This window comes from Eschrichtius robustus, chromosome 7 (assembly GCF_028021215.1).
Source record: "Eschrichtius robustus isolate mEscRob2 chromosome 7, mEscRob2.pri, whole genome shotgun sequence".
Classification (NCBI taxonomy): domain Eukaryota; kingdom Metazoa; phylum Chordata; class Mammalia; order Artiodactyla; family Eschrichtiidae; genus Eschrichtius; species Eschrichtius robustus.
In genome coordinates this window covers 1,725,253-1,742,226 of record NC_090830.1, presented here as the reverse complement: position 1 = coordinate 1,742,226, position 16,974 = coordinate 1,725,253, and the positions used below count along the sequence as shown (strand labels likewise).

At 42.4% G+C, this 16,974-nt stretch overlaps 1 protein-coding gene across 4 annotated transcripts in view; it reads left to right on the top strand.

Annotated features, from left to right (window-relative positions):
• ARID5B (AT-rich interaction domain 5B) overlaps positions 1 to 16,692 on the top strand; it is a 188,738-nt gene extending 172,046 nt beyond the window's left edge. For all 4 annotated transcript variants that reach the window (XM_068547476.1, XM_068547477.1, XM_068547479.1 and 1 more), the window contains 2 exons: positions 7,055 to 7,253; positions 10,619 to 16,692. In XM_068547476.1, coding sequence (XP_068403577.1) covers positions 7,055 to 7,253; positions 10,619 to 12,772 — 2,353 coding nt within the window. In that variant the 3' untranslated portion in view covers positions 12,773 to 16,692. The remainder of the gene's footprint in view (positions 1 to 7,054; positions 7,254 to 10,618) is intronic.
• Positions 16,693 to 16,974: the final 282 nt, after the last annotated feature.

Below are 16,974 nucleotides of genomic sequence, written 5' to 3'. Positions count from 1 at the left end.
GAAGCTGGAGTTTACACTGTTGAGTGTAAAAACACCCTCAGGCACCAACTAATCAAGTGTGTGTGTCATGCTGTAAACTACAGCAAGTTCTTTGTTTGACCCAAAAAAGGCTTGCCAAACAGCAGTTTCTTCTTTGTCCAGCCCCCTTATTGTCTCATTTTTGTTTTCTTCCCACTCCCCGTACCCAACCCCCTTTGAACCTTGCTATAGTATTTAAGAAACTTTGCAGGTTCCATGTTTTATTGATAGTTTTCATCCAGCCTGAATTTAAATTTGAGAATAGATTAGGTGTCTTAGCCCTTTTTCTTTTTGATAAATAACAAGAGGTTTCTACTTATGATTTTCTGTCCTCAGGGCTTTATCATTAAGATTAAATAACTGTATTCTCAAGCATGCCACTGCACAAACATCTTTTCAATTATGTGAGTAACAGATGCCTTCACAAAGGAACTATTGAAAATTCAGAAAGCATGTTTCCAAAAAAGAAAGGAAAAAAAAAGTATCAGATGACAGAAGAATGTAATTGTTTACCATTAAAATATACCCTTAACTCTTCCACTGAAAACCTCTTGGAACATTTTGGTTTTGTGCAAGTTATTACAAAGTTTGATCAAAGTGATACATGTTTGGGGGAATTGTTGAACATTTCAGAAGCTCTGGGACGTGTGGTGTCTCACCTACGTGGGACTTGAATGCGACAGTTGTTTGTGCTTTTACATATGGACCCTTCATGTTGGGGGTGAACATCATGTTGAAAACGCTGTAGTTGTATTTGTCTATTATTCTTGAAATGATGTTCATCTGCCCTTGAAAGAGATTCGGAAGAACACCCAGGAGTTTCTCTCCACCCCACCCGCTCTAAGCCTGGCTCCCACAGCCCATGTATTCGGTTCAGGGGCCTGTCATCCTGGAGCTGCGTCTCTCACGCTGACCCTCCTTCATGGGAGTCAAGCCACCATCCATCAAGCCAGGGACCCCAGCACCGTTCTTTCCTCTCTTTGCTTAGTTAGGGTCACAGTTACTCCACGACTATGGGAAGGCATAGAGTCATCAATGGGCCTCAGAAACAACTCTCCCACAACTGGGGCAAATGGAGAAAATTAGTGCCTTCACAAGGTTTTCTTGTTCATCTTCTGCTTGCCCTTGAGTAGGTAATGAAGCCCCTAGTGAGCTGATTATTTTCCCAAGGCAGAGATTTTCTGAAGACGAGAGGCCATTGATAGTGGTCGTTGATAATAATGGGCCACGTGCCGTTTAGGCATCTTAGAGTGGAATACAAATGATGCTCTTTTTACCTACTTCCTTTTTAAAGAGCTCTGTACAGTTTACCGTTGGTAGCTCATGGGCAAGCTGAGTCTTTCACACAGAACCCATGTTGCATTCTCCCACCGTTTTCTTGGCTCAGGTGGGTCCTGCCGCTGGCTTATTCCCCGTGGCCTGCATGTCAGCGTGGCGCCTCCCTCCATGGTTCGGTGCTCCAAGCTTTGAGTTCACACCTTCGTCTGTCAGAAGCTGACACTGAAGTCCTCTTTCTCCGCTCTCTTTGTGACTGATATTTTGCTCCGCACTCTGCACACCATTTTTTCTGCTCCACTGAAACTTACTTATACCATAAACTGGTGGAGATCTTCATCTGGAGCCCACATTTTTTCTTAGATGGAGCTTGGCTTTTAAAAGAGTAGGAACAAAGCGGCATAATTGCCATTATACTCAACCAGTGTTGTGCCCACTGAGGAAACATCCCCACTGCTCCGCACGTTGACGTAGCAGCACATTTGTGTATTTGGCTTTTGTTTTGGTACTTGCCCGCCGCCCCCCCCCCCGCCCCCTCCCGCCGCCAACAAATGCTCTTTAGCCATTTTTATAGTGATGGTCTGGTACCTTGAGCTGGAGGTGAACAGTATGTGAGATTAGAACTTTCCATGTTTCTTGGAACCTTAACAAGTGTGTGTACTTCATCTTCAAAAAAGAAAAACATACCTTCTATTGGCTCCATATTTGGTGAAAGAGTGCTTCCCACACTTCACAGTGAAGTTATATATTTTCAGTTTCTGGCTGAGAAGGGAAATGTCTGGCCAAACCTTAGAATTTATCGACCCTAGAATCAACTTGGAGGTATAATAACTCCATTTGGGATCAGATCAGGTCTGAAGCCCCAGTGGAACCAATATGTCATTTCTTTTCTAATGCCACGAGAAAACCTAATAGTTAAAAGCATAGTAGTAGCATTTTTGCCCTGATATGCACGCCAACTTTATTCCCTCTGCCCCTAAGATATTCTGCAGCAAAGGCACCGGTAGAAATCTGGGCCTCGAATTGTTCACTGGTTTGATAGCATCAAAGTGCCTATGCAGTAACTAGGGTAAGTTTGAGGTTCACATACAACCCTAAAGATTTGCCACTGTGCCGCGGAGCAACTAGGCCCGTGCGCCACAACTACTGAGCCTGCGCTCTAGAGCCTGCACGCCACAACTACTGAGCCCACATGCCACAACTAATGAAGCCCGCCCGCCTAGGGCCAGTGCTCTGCAACAAGAGAAGCCACCACAATGAGAAGCCCACGCACCGCAATGAATAGTAGCCCCTGCTCGCTGCAACTAGAGAAAGCCCTCGCGCAGCAACTAAGACCCAACACAGCCAAAAATAAATAAATAAATTAAAAAAAAAAAAAAAGATTTGCCACTTCTTCTAACTCTTCAGACTGAATCAGTCCTAGACATTCTTATAATATCATTTTTCAGAGCTCTATAAATACATGGATTCTCATTTCTCCTCTTAAGCACTGTTTGCTAAATGTTTTGGCCCCAAAATTCAGTCAGTCATTCCATGCAAGCATTAGTCAATACAGGAGACATTAGTGGTTACTCGTTCTGATGAGATTTGACATTATTTTTCCTCTGTCTATGCGGAGGGGAGGGGAATGTTGCCTAATAAAGATGAAGGGTCTTTTCTTCTTTTGTATGAAATGCAAATGATGAGGACATGTGCAGTATTCATTTCTTGAACATGAAGCTGCTGCTTTTTGTTGAGAAAGAGAGGCAAGGCCCTGGAGGATTTCAGAATTTGTAAATATAAAATTATCTGCCTTCGTGTTTAAAAAAGTAATAAAAGGGAGAAAGAGTTGGCAGGTTGCCAGATTACTTACATTACGGTAATAGATTTGCTGACCCTTGACTTCTGCTGAAGAGAAATGTATTGAATTTTTCATAATATCAGATGAGGCAGATCTAAAAACCTAGTATACTGAGCACCATTATTTAAGTTGAGATTTAACAAAGCAGAAATCTTTTCAAACCAGCAGTTTCTTGTATGACGATAATTTAGTGGCTCAGACGCTAATAAATCAAGGTTATAATGCCACTGATTTGTTAATTTTAACTTGGGTTGATTTTAAGTTGTCTTTATTTAAGAAAAAAAAAAAAAAAAAGGAGAAGGAGAAAAAAATCTTGCTTTTCACAGTGACTGAATTTAGTAAGAATCTCCGTCATAGAAAAAGGCTCCCCTACTGTTTCTGCTTTGGGGTGGAAAATGTTATTCTTGTATTATTCCTAGGGAAAAATAAAATCTCATGCTGCTACAATTCTTATGTCTACGGAAAGATGTTATTTTTTAATACATGATGGCTTACCTATTTCAGATCCATTAATGGCATCGTAAATAAGCATTTTGCTAATCTGAAATGTGAAATCTGGATAATAGTAAAGGCCCATTTATCTGCTTAGCTCTCAGTCCTCAGACTACATTAGATTGGGGGGGGGGGGTGGGAGGGGGAATTTCTCTGGATTTTCTAATGAATGTATTGCTTCTCTTCCCTATTACTTCCATCCACCAGAAACCCAAACCACATTCTTAGAGTTGCAATCCATTGAAAATATTTCTCCTGTGTAATGAGTTCTTAGGGGCTGGGGTGCATTTTTGCTTTTATCTGTACAGTTTAGAGGCTGATTAAATCTTTGTTGTAAGGTGCAGTCATGTTGCTTTATACTAAATTCTTTATGCAACGCTTGCTGCATTGGGCAATGTTGACCTTATGTTGGCTAACCTGTTTTCACTGGTATCGCATGTACGTTAAATGTTTAAATGTTCAGAAACCTATAATAGCTTTCGTCCTCTGTACTGTGTAAAAACTTCTAATAATCAGATGATAAGATCATATCCTGTGGGGTAATTGTGTTGTACCATGACAGGATAACTGAAAAAACATTCAGTGAAAATCGTACCAAACGGAAATCACTATATGAACAGCGATTGTTTGTGTGCTGGGTGAGGGGAGCTCTGCTCTTCAGGGCTTAGCTGGTCATATTTCTACTTGTTTCCTTTTAGCTGCTGCCTTTCTTGTTTTATTTCGGGAGCCTTTATTCCCTGAGCCACTATAATTATCTTTCAGTGATTTAGAAGGGAAAAAAAACACTCAATTGACCTTTACACACACACACACTCACACACACTCTCCCTCTGGAAGCCTTGAACAAGCAGGGTTTGTGTTTGGATTCAGTTTTACCTTAGTCATGCCTCTTTCCAGATACACGAAACATTTAATTCCAGATTTCCTGCTTCTGGCTTTAGGCCTTTGACCAGCAAAGTGAAATGTATTTTTTACTGCTGTCAGCCAGCCAGCTGCTGAGCTGAGTGAAGGGAAGAAAAAAAAAAAAAAAAAAAAAAAAAAAATGAAGGAAAGGGAAAAAGAAAAGAAAGAAATGAAATAGAAGTGTTGCCCTGCTTCTTGAACTTGCAAAATTGTGCGAGGAAATTAAAGTCTCCTCAGCACCCATCTAGAAAGCTGGGTTGGCCCAGGACTATCAGGACCTGAGGTGAGGGGTCCTCACCTTGGGTGTCTCTCCCACCCAGTTCTCTGCTTCCTCTCACCCCTTTCCCCACACTCAGAGGTAATGCTGTCATCCTTAGTGAAGGGAGTCCCTCACGGTGCCACCATCTCAATTAGAGAGTGGAGTTTGGGGGGAGGGTGGTACCAACAAACAATAACCATTGGAATACCCAGACGTCAATGCTCCTTGGGTTCCCATGGCAACCAAACAAAAGTAAAACAAACCTATCTGTCCTAACAATAAAAATATGTTTTCATTAAAGTCAATTTAACATATTTTTCCTAATTGAAAATATTCAATGCATTTTGCTCCCGGACAAAAATCCCCAACCTGCCACTGCTGAAGGGGATAAAGTCCCTGGCAGAGCCATGCAGATAAAAGCAACTGGGGGGAATGTTGGGGACTTTACAGATGAGACGGAATACATTCAAGTATGAACAAGATTGCTTTTTTCTCTCTTCTGCTTAGTTATGCTTTTTATTATATAAACATTAACTGTAATATTACAGTGGGAAGCAGGTATTTGGCAGCCATATATTATTTTAGTAAGTCTACATAGAGAGAACAGTTTCCAGTTTTAGCAGCTGTAACATGTTTAAACTCAGTTTGTAAATGGGATCTGAAGATAACTATTCCCCATGGGCTGTGTTGATCTTCATGGCTGGCCCACTGCCAGACGCAGGGCTCGAAACTATTATTCACGCCTTCTTGCACATACCTTGCCTGAGCATGCTCAGTAATGACTTTTGTTTCTAATTGCTATAAATTGAGATTTGATTTTCCCATAATTTACTTGGTATTTTATTAAAGAGTGAAATATCATGATCACAAATGTCCCCACGTCTGTACTCACAAACGCAAACAGTGTTGTGTACGTTTAAGTAGTTGAGATCCAAATTGCATAGTTAGAAACCAGTTTTAGGATAGCTAACAAATATCCAAGCCAAAGAAGTTTTTGCCTGGGAGTCTTAGTTTAAAAATAATTACGGTTCCCAATATTTGAACAGATTTATGTTGTTTATAAGCCAAGTACATTTTCTTCATTGAGTCAACTTGTCTTATTTAAAACAAATTATGTTTGCTGTATTAAAGTTCATATTTTTAAGGCTGAGTCTTGTATTAATCCCACAGTGAGTCATTAATCATACCAAATGCATTATAAAAACTTTAATCACTGAAGTTGAAACTGAGATTGTAATGCAATCCATCCCGTTTAATTACATCAGCTATTTTTCCCTTTCAGATCAAGCGCTATGTTGCAAAGGGAAAACAGATTAAAACAAGAGCTGTTTGATGTTTCTCTTTTTAGAGCAATTTTATGTACTTTGTTTAAAAAGTTATATAATTAAAATGCTTGAATTTTTCAGCCCTCTGATTTTTGTGGCTTGAACGTTCTGCCTGCCTTCCTTCTCTCTGCGGCCCTCTTTAACTTGGCACCCCAAAACAGAGCTTCTCATATTGGAGGCACCTACCCCCCTAAGAGCTCTGGATAAGACAGCCGTCTCCCCGCTGTGCCGTGCTTCCCTCCTGTAACCTCTTTATCTTAAGTGTCTGGTCTGTATTTTGACATGAATGAATGCAAACTTGGGAGACAGGCAGAACTAGGTTCAAATTCCACATCTAACAAATGGGGTGACTCAGGCAAACTATTTAGCCTTTATGGGCCTCAGTTGCCTCATCTGTTGAAAAGGGAATAATAATAACAACAACAATAATAGTAAATACTCCGTAGGGATGTTGTGGACATTACGTGAAATAACCTATATAATGTACCTAGGGCATTACCTGGCACATACTAGTACTTTACTAGAATGTAAGCCTCAGGGGCTTTGAATATCTTGCTCGCTGCTGTATCTTGGTGCCGAGAACACTGCCTGACACATAGTAAGTGCTCAATAAACAGCTGTTGGCAGAATGATAAATGAATGGCAGCTAGCATTATAGTTGCTATTATTGTGATGTTGTTATCAGCATTTAGCCAGGTCCCATGGGCAGTGATAATGATGTGACTTTGGATGTGTCCATTGGTATCCTCGGTGTACAGCTTCGCAAAACAAGAAAGAGGTCTTGCAAAGCAGTATGTAAGCTACCAGGTGCTGGTTTTGACCGGGGGAAGATGAAGTCACTCGATAAATTGCCTGTATTGAGACAAGAAAGTAAACCCCCATAGCATCAACACTACTGGAATTGCCTGCCCTGACCGATCCTCTCTTCTGATACCCTTGTAGATTAATCCTGCCGTATGAAAGGTTTATTAAAGGAGAGGAAGATAAGCCCCTGCCTCCAATCAAACCTCGAAAACAGGAGAACAATTCACAGGAAAACGAGAATAAAACAAAAGTATCAGGAGCCAAACGCATCAAACACGAAATCTCTAAGAGCAAGAAAGAAAAAGAGAATGCCCCGAAGCCCCAGGATGCATCAGAGGTGAGTTGGGCTCCTCCACAGAAATACCTCTGTGAGGTTGGTCCTGCCTCGGGGTCTTCTGGAGCCCTGCATCCATAGCTGCATCCCTGCCAGAGACAACACCAGACTAAGAAACCTAATCATCTAAACTTCACAGTTGCCTGAGTAGTGGGCCTTTCGGGGCAGCACATGGATTGAATGGGATAGGCCAAGAATAGGATCTAGAAGGAAGCAAACATTCTGTAGAAAACTGAGAGCAGACCCGACTTTGAGATAGAAGGAGCCAGAGCTCCAGCTCTTAAAGCCAAGGGACTCCCGTGTGAAAGATGTGGCTTCTTTGCCATTTCACAGCCAGCCTGTCTGAGGAGTTGGTGTGACTTTAAAACACGCATTGTGGGATCTGCTGTGTCTCTGCAGGACTGTCCTAAAAACTTCAGAGACTTGTTTGCCTCCATTAATTGACCTCTGTGCACCAGACTTGGGTTAAGACCAATTTAGAAACATCTTAAGTACATATTATTTATAGGGGAATTTTGAAATGGTTCCTCTGAAACCATGATTATCTGTCTTGTTAACAGGTAGTTTCTGAACCTTTTAAAACAGGCCCCAGCAGCTCTCTGGTAGAAGCCGTTACTATCATCGTCCAGACAGTCATGGGGGGTGAGCTGGGCTCTGTTTCAAGATGAATTAATAAAAAAACTCTGCCGCCCATTAAAAAAAAAAAAAAAAAAAAACAAACCAAAACAAAAAAAACTTAGCAGCCACATTTGAAGACAGCATGTTCTAAGATTCAACCCCAGAGGGAACTTTGGTGCTGATATTAAACACTCCCTAAAAATCAGGTTTATAATGAACACATAAGAGACTCTCTAATTAAACACCGGCTTAAAACACCCTCACAACACACACACCAGCCTCCTAACTAGAAATTAACTTACCGAACTGACTCCTGTGTAAGAAGATAATATTAATACCAAGAAGAGAAATTTGCTTTAATTTTTGTTTCATAATTATTTTAAGCTCTAGTAATTAAAAGGGGGGGGGGGATGATGCAGAGATTTCTAAACATCTGCAGGCTTGCAACATAAATGGCCAAAAGCAAGGAAATTCCAAGTTAAGGCTTACATTCCATTCTCCCTTTATCCTGTTGGTCTGGTGATTTATTATAGGGCTTGGGATCAGTGAGTTCTATAAGATACCATATGTACAGCATTGCCAAAGCACCAGGGGACAAACTGAGGACCAAGAGGCCAGCTGACCTTTGAATGGCTCCACTCTGGGCATGAGAATTGAAAGGGCTGGTTTGTGAGTTTGGGGAGGAATCCTCAACCCATGCCCTGAGCCCATCAGCTTGGGAGGTGACCACTGTCAAGAGTAGAGCCCGATGCCCTGCGGTCCACAGAAATCCTGAAAGCCTTAAGGATCCCTGTTTCCTGTAGGCCCCCACAGGTTCCCTTCAGGGACTGTAAGTATCTAAGTGACCAAGGTCATTATGATCAGGTTATCTAAACTACCTGGAATCCCACACCCTCTCTCCAAGGTTGACGCAAAGATAAGAATTGCTCCCTGCCTCCTACACAGACCCATGTTATATATATATAACAAGTATATTTCTCTCTATGTATAGAAATATACTTGCTATATATATTTCCATACATAGCAAGTATATTTCTTCTCATTGACTGTGTGTTTGGGGTTTGAATTTTATTGTTGTTGTTATTATTGTCATTGTTTTTAATTTGGAGATAGGAGGGCTTAAAAAGCTCTTCTAGTCAAACCCACTATCTTCAAGTAATCAGATTATAAGCTGTGTGGTGGGAAGGTACCATTTAATGTATACTAAGGCAAATCATAAAATGCCATCCTACAAAAAGGGTCCTTTACTTTTTTTTTTTTTTTTCTGCCTAGCTTTCAATGACCTCCTAAACCTGTTTACAACCAAAAACATAGAACTCCGTGTAGCTGAAGGCCTAGGTCACAGAGACATCAGTGGGGCTGAGACTCCTCCACAGCCCCATCAGAAGCTAACACTTAAATGCAATATGCCTTTTTCCCTAGCCGGAGTCATTTTTCTATATTTTCATGTGGTGTATAAGCTCACGAGACCAATGATGATTGTTAATGTAGAACAAGTCATGATATTTGTACTGGAAAAGGCAGCTATTAGTACAAAAACAAAGAAAGGAAAAGAATGATGATAAGCATCCCTAAAAAACAGGGATATCTTGAAGTGGATTTAAGGAGAAATATCTATGAAATGGGTATGGTTCCTTAAAATTTTTGTTCCTATGCACCCCTACACCAGCATCCTCAATCTTGCCCAAAGATTCTAAAGTGGTAGGCACTTCTTTCCTTAACAAAGAAGAAAAATATTCAAGGGATGAGGTGGGGGGTGGGGGGGGAAGACCATCTCAATATAACCGTTTTGTGACTGTTCTCCACCAAGACACACCAGGGCAGAATGACAGAAGTTTTGAAAGAACTTGCCAGTCCCCCTGGGTCACAGATGGAAAGTTAAGATGACCTTCTAAGGCCAAAGTCTGCACAGCTACGTAATGCAGTGAATGAGTCGAATTGTACCCACAACTTCTGTCAGTAGGGACACATAAAGACCATCCATCTCATTGACTACAACTTATTTCAGTGAACAGAAAAGCTGTATGTGTTGTGGCATTCACTGCTTGAATTTTGACAATTTCATTTTCAGCTTTAATGGAAATGTAGTTTGCTGCAGCCTAGAAGGACTTGGAGTCCTTCTGTCCCTCAGGTAGACAGGCTGACGTTGCATCTGCATAATTTTTCAATATTTTAGCTTTATCTGCATGTCATATGGCACTGGGTAGAAATTATTAACACTTAAGCATTGCTAATTCAACCCATCATATTGAACATGTTAGGACGGGATTTGCTCTCTCGAAGAAAAAACAAGGGATTTTAGTAAGTTTGTTGTTGACACGGGGTTGGATTTTTGAAAGATTCTAAAAAAAAATCTTTCTCCAAAGTGTCATAAACCGCAACATGTAATTTAAAACCCATTTGGATAATTGACTGATCTGACAAGAAAACAACCTCAGAATTAAACTATATATTAGAATCAAGGGGTGATATGATTGTATACCGGGAGTACATAATTCTTTGCTATTTTGATAGGTATCTCATAAGGGACTGGAGTGAATATGCATATTTCCCCTAATGTTTCTGTAACTTATATTTCTTTGTTTAGAGCCATGATTGGGGAGTAATAAAGCTTTACAGAAACTCCATGAGCTGACTGACTGAAAAGGCTGTTTTCAAAAAACGGCTGTGTGCAATATTTTATTATTTCATAGCATAAAGTGTCAACGCATTTGGCTTCCTTCTGACTATCTTTTGCAATATTTTATCAGGTTTCGTCAGAGCAAGAGAAGGAACAAGAGACTTTACACCGGAAAAGCATCACTGAGCCCCTCCCAGTAGCAGACACAAAGAAAAAAGTGGAAGGGTACCAGGATTTTGCAGCAAGGCCCCTGGTGTCCCGAGCAGACCCAGAAAAGGACGACGACACAGATCAAGGTGCCAGCAACGAGGAGGCGGGAGAGAAGGGGCCTGCCCCTCCACTCGCGAGCGCCCCTCTGGCCCCCGAAAGGGATCCAGCCCCGATCCCCGGCGCTGGCAAACAGTCGCGCACCTCTCCCAGTGCTCTCCTGGACTCAAAACAAGAGCCCAAGCCCTGCTGTTTTACAGAGAGCCCTGAAAATGAACTCCAAGAAGCGTCCTTCCCCGGCTTCCCCACCACGCAGCCACCACTGGCAAGCCAGCGTGAAATGGAGGACGACAAACTCCCCGCGATGGCGGATTATATCGCCAACTGCACCGTGAAGGTGGACCAGCTGGGCAGTGACGACATCCACAGTGCACTCAAGCAGACCCCGAAGGTCCTTGTGGTCCAGTCATTTGACATGTTCAAAGACAAAGACTTGACTGGGCCCATGAATGAGAACCATGGACTTAATTACACCCCCCTGCTCTACTCAAGGGGCAACCCAGGCATCATGTCCCCGCTGGCCAAGAAAAAACTTTTGTCCCAAGTGAGCGGGGCCGGCCTCTGCAGCAGCTACCCCTATGGCTCCCCACCCCCTCTGATCAGCAAAAAGAAACTGATTGTGAGGGACGACCGGTGTTCGGGTTTGTCCCAGGCCCATCACGGCCAAAGCGCTGACCACATGGCAGTCAGCCGGCCGTCAGTGATTCAGCACGTCCAGAGTTTCAGAAGCAAGCCCTCAGAGGAGAGAAAGAGCATCGGTGACATTTTTAAGCACGACAAACTGAGTCGATCGGAGCCCCACCGCTGCAGCTTCTCCAAGCATCACCTTAGCCCCCTTGCCGACTCCTATGTCCTCAAGCAAGACGTTCAGGAGGGCAAGGAGAAACTGCTAGAGAGAAGGGCTCTTCCCCACTCCCACATGCCTAGCTGCCTGGCCGATTTCTACTCATCTCCTCATCTCCACAGCCTCTACAGACACACTGAACACCATCTGCATAACGAACAGACATCCAAGTACCCTTGCAGGGACATGTACAGGGAATCGGAAAACAGTTCTTTTCCTTCCCACAAACACCAAGAGAAGCTCCACGTAAATTATCTGGCGTCTCTACATCTGCAAGACAAAAAGTCGGCTGCAGCAGAAGCCCTCACAGACGATCAGCCAACGGACCTGAGCCTTCCCAAGAACCCTCACAAACCCACTGGCAAGGCCCTGGGCCTGGCCCACTCGGCGCCCGGGCCTCAGGAGAGCAAGGGCACCTCCCAGTTCCAGGTCATAAACAGCCAGAGTCGAGACTGTCACCCCAAGGCCTGTCGGGTATCGCCCATGACCATGTCGGCCCCTAAAAAATACCCTGAATCGCTTTCCAGATCGGGAAGACCTCACCCTGTGAGACTGGAGAATTTCAGGAAGACGGAAGGCATGGTCCACCCCATCCTGCACCGGAAAATGAGCCCTCAGAACATTGGTGCAGCGCGTCCCATAAAGCGTAGCCTGGAGGATTTGGACCTTGTGATCGCCGGGAAAAAGGCCCGGGCCGTGTCTCCTCTGGACCCCTCCAAGGAGGTCTCTGGAAAGGAGAAGGCCTCAGAGCAGGAGAGCGAAGGCAGCAAGGCCACGCACGGTGGGCATGCCGGGGGCGCCTCGGAAAGCCACAAGCTGCCCCTCTCCTCCCCTATCTTCCCAGGTTTGTATTCTGGGAGCCTGTGTAACTCGGGCCTCAACTCCAGGCTCCCGGCTGGGTATTCTCATTCTCTGCAGTACTTGAAAAACCAGACTGTGCTTTCTCCACTCATGCAGCCCCTGGCTTTCCACTCACTTGTGATGCAAAGAGGAATTTTTACGTCGCCAACAAATTCTCAGCAGCTATATAGACACTTGGCTGCAGCCACACCTGTAGGAAGTTCGTATGGGGACCTTTTGCACAACAGCATTTACCCTTTAGCTGCTCTAAATCCTCAAGCCGCCTTCCCATCTTCTCAGCTGTCGTCCATACACCCCAGTACAAAACTGTAAGCCTGGCCCTGCCTAGCATCCCAAATGGCGTGGATAACAGAGCTTCACTCCTTAGCCTCGGGGTGACGGCTTGCTTGTAGAATTAGAAGTCAGTATTCTTCTAATCTGGGGTGAGATCAGTCCCGGCCAAAAGGGGCCTAGAGGGGAGGTGAACATACCTGATATTTCCGGGATGACTCTAGCCCTGGCTGGTCAGTCTTGAGCCCCTGCCAACACAGATGCCCTCGCACCTCAGATCGTTCACTTCGCACGGGGGTCTTGTGAAGGGATTCACGTGTATCCAGGAAGAACTTAGAGGACCCCGTCTGAGTTCTGATGGTCAGGAAACAATCTGGGCAAAAAAGGGCAGATATTTCAGAGGAAGGGGCAAGGAAGACTGGCAAATATGCCAAGGGATGCCCCTCTCTTCATAAAACTCTCCAAGGTTCAATCAATGCAATGTATAGTGAAACTTCAATAGATCTTTCATTTTGACACTATTAAACAATCCAGAGAAGTAAACACTGTTAAACTGACTGTATATATTTGCTTCTTTAAAAAACTACCCGTATCACTGCTCACCTAATTTATATACAGGTAGTCCTATTTTCTCCCAGTTCCTTCTTGTCCCTTTTTTTTTTTTTTTTTTTAATTAAACAGTATCGCTTTTGTTTGCAGGTCTTGTTTTTGTTTTATTTTGTTTTGTTTTGTTTTAAAGGCTGACTGTCCTTAGTTGTTGATGTGTGTTTGTAATTTTTCCACATCTTATCATTTTGAGCAGCTTTGGGTGGTAATGTTATTGTTTACAAATTGAAGCAACTGATTCTAGTGGAACAAATGATCAAAGAAACAGTTGAGCACACAATAGTGCAAAGAACGTTCCTTTGCAAATCTGCAACTTAAGGATTTTGTTCCTCATAAATGGCATAGTTGAAAGAGCTTATACACTGCTTACCCGGCCAAATGCTTTGCTTTGAAGTATTGGGTTATGTGAAAATATCGAGCATTGTACTTACCTTATCTAGGCTGTGAAACTGTCCTACATACCAGAGGAATCATAAAAACAAAAACCTCACTGGCAGCAAGCTGCTGAATAACAACAGAGTCTAGAGGACATATTTGTGGGCTGCACACATATTTTAGGAATTTCAGAAATTAGAATAGAAGCCAAAATGATTTACATTCGTGTTGGCACTGATCCCTTTAAACAGTCTGGGAAAGGGGGTTGGGAAGAAGACAGATAGAGCTTGACTATCCAGAAGAAAATGAACAGCGGGAGGCCCAGGCACCAGATACCTGCCCAGGGCCGTGGTCTTTCGAGTAATAGGTGGTCACATTGCCTTCCTCAAGCTGGTTTCTCGCTATTCCCAGGGAGAACCTCACAGGTCACATCTTTGGGGGGTAACCGGCAAACTGATGACCCATTTCAAAAGAAAGCCATCCTCTTCGGGTTTATGGGGCATGACTTCTGTGTGTATGCACACACATAGGGTGATTTGTGTCATGTTTTTAACCACCTGGCAATACAGTCCACTTAACAATTTCTTTTATTGTTGGAAAGAAATGGTCAAGCTGTTCAAGCAGTCAAAAGATGTAGAGAATGTGTACTGTCATTCTTGCCACTTTATTCTGTTTGCTGCCGAGACGTAACATCAAGGTGGATGCATTTTCTAAGTGTGTTAAAAGTCGATCGACACAGAGAGTGGATTTTCCTTCCACGTCCCATCCCTGCTGATGGTAAGACTGCTTTGATGAACTCCCCAGTCAACCCTCCCCTGCCCCACCACTACCGGTAGACATTAGAACCATAGTTAACCAAGCCTTTTACCTGTGAGATATTTCATTCTATGAAAATTGATGACAATTTTCAACCTCTAAATAGGTAACTTGACTGCAAAATAATCAAAACTGGTAAACAGTGAAACCGTGGCTCTTAAACCAAGCCATGCATGCCGTGCATTTGTATTGAAATGTCTCTATGATACGAAGCCAAATATTCAGTGTAACATACTTAATATCCAAAGGTGGAAACAAAAGAATGTAGAGATCTAGTTTTAAGAGTTCCATTTGCTTCAATTAATTATTTACCTTCCTGTGGAATAATATATATATATATATATTTAATAGAACCATAGATAGACTAGTAGAATTTAGATTATAAATGTGTGAATGCAGATTATCCTGCTATTGCACAAGATAGAGGGGGGAAAAAATCTCAATTCCAGCTGGCAGAATGCTGGCCAGGACACATATAAGAAAGCTGCACTAGATTGAATAGTCACAGAATCAGAGGACATGGAAGAAGGAGGAAACTCCAGCGTTTCTGCAGCTGACCTGGGCTAGCTCCTACATGGTTTCTCTGAGCTCGTTTCTCAAAGAAAATGGGGGCATCTGTCCCTGGTGGAGCTTACCTATCCGTTTTGAATATGGGGCATTTGTTTTCCCCACTGCAATGATTTCAGTCTGGTTTCATCATGTTGGAATTCGATCACACCATTTTCAAACAATGTTAACATAGTCCAGCTTTTGTTTTTCTCATCTCTTCCGAGAGGAGATTCACTGTTTCTGTCTGAGGAAGCTCATACCCTTGGCAAAACAGCAGGACAAATAAAGAGAAATGGGGGTATACATTCCCAACAGAAGCAGTGTGTTGTTTTAAAACTCCGAACAGAGATCTTGGAAATCTTTCAAAAAGACCATTGAATTCTTCATTGGCTGAGAACTACATTTTAAAAAGTCTTAAATAGGGCTTTGTTTGCATTGTTTGAGTTCAAGGGGCCTTATTATTGAATGGAATTGCACAAGCCTTTCTTTGTGCAATCAAACCATTGTTATTGGTAGTTCTGTAAAGGAAACTGTGGAATCTAATTGGCAGTGGAGTCATAAATCTATTTACGAAGTGTGGCTTCCAAGAAATGTTGCAATTCAAAATGCACTAAGTCCGTGATTTACTGGAGATTTGGAGATTCTAAATAATATTTTTAAAAAATTTCTGGCTTAACTTTTGCCAACTCAACATTAAAGAGAAAAAAAAAAAAAAAAAACCCCACAAAAACCAGCCCAACCAAGTTTCAGAATTAAGTATTCTAGTAAGTGATTGGAACTTGTAGTTTTTGCCACAGGACTGACTTATTTATTTACTAGCTAGAAGCTCTTAAGTTCACTTGTTTATCAGGGCATATACAGAAGGGTTTGTTAAAACTCAGCATTGACTTTACAACTTTCTGACCTGGTGCATGAATTCTCAAGTACTGTATTTCACTGTGTTGGTGTGTCTGATGGAAATTTCGAGGTGATCCCACAAAAATATTTTATGTAGTGTGCCTTCAAAGAGAACCATTTATTTCTCTTCACTTGTTGTCCCACAAGTCACATTTGGTCGTGGTCAGCCAAGTCCCATCTGGTCTAGTTTTACTCTTGTCCCAATTTTAAAGAAAAATGGGAACAAGTCTGCCCTGGTGAGACCCACACCATTGCAATGAATATCTTGAGCACTTAAATTCCAGTGTTGGCTGTTGATGTATTTGATATTCTGCTTGTCTCCTCATGGTTGAAATATGTCTGAAGAATAGCAGCATAATCTCTTGGCTGTTTATACTTTTTTAAACCTTCCTGTGTTGTAAATATTGTATACTTTTGGTGACTCCAGCTATGTAACCTCTATGCTCTGTAAGGTGATTATTTGTATATAGCAACATGGCCCAGTGATACTATATAGTTTCCCAATGGAGAGGTTATTGAGTAACCTTTGCATTAGTTTAAACACTACCAGAAGAATGCTGAGCCAACTATAAACACTCAATTTTGTATGTTTTCCAAATTGTACTTATTACTGCTTTTGATACTGTATTACGTGCCAATAGTTTCCCAATCACATAGCAGGCAAGAGATATTTTGTACTTTTTGATCCACTGTAATATTTAATAAAAAATGTTACTATCTGTTTCCTTTTGGGTGTAATCTGTCACTTCCTCCTGAGGAGCCCTGTGACCTCACCAGAGTACTTTCTACCCCATTGTCCCCAAGTAGGATAATAACAATAACAATGATGATGATGATGTGTATGTTTGTTGAGAACCTACTGGGTGCCCAGTTGGCATACAGTATCTTTACTCTTCACAGCCCCATGTAAATATGGTTATGCCCATTTTACTGATGAGAAGACTGAAGCTTAGGTAAATCAACTTGCCCAAGATCACCTGGCTAACTAATTGGCAGAGTTA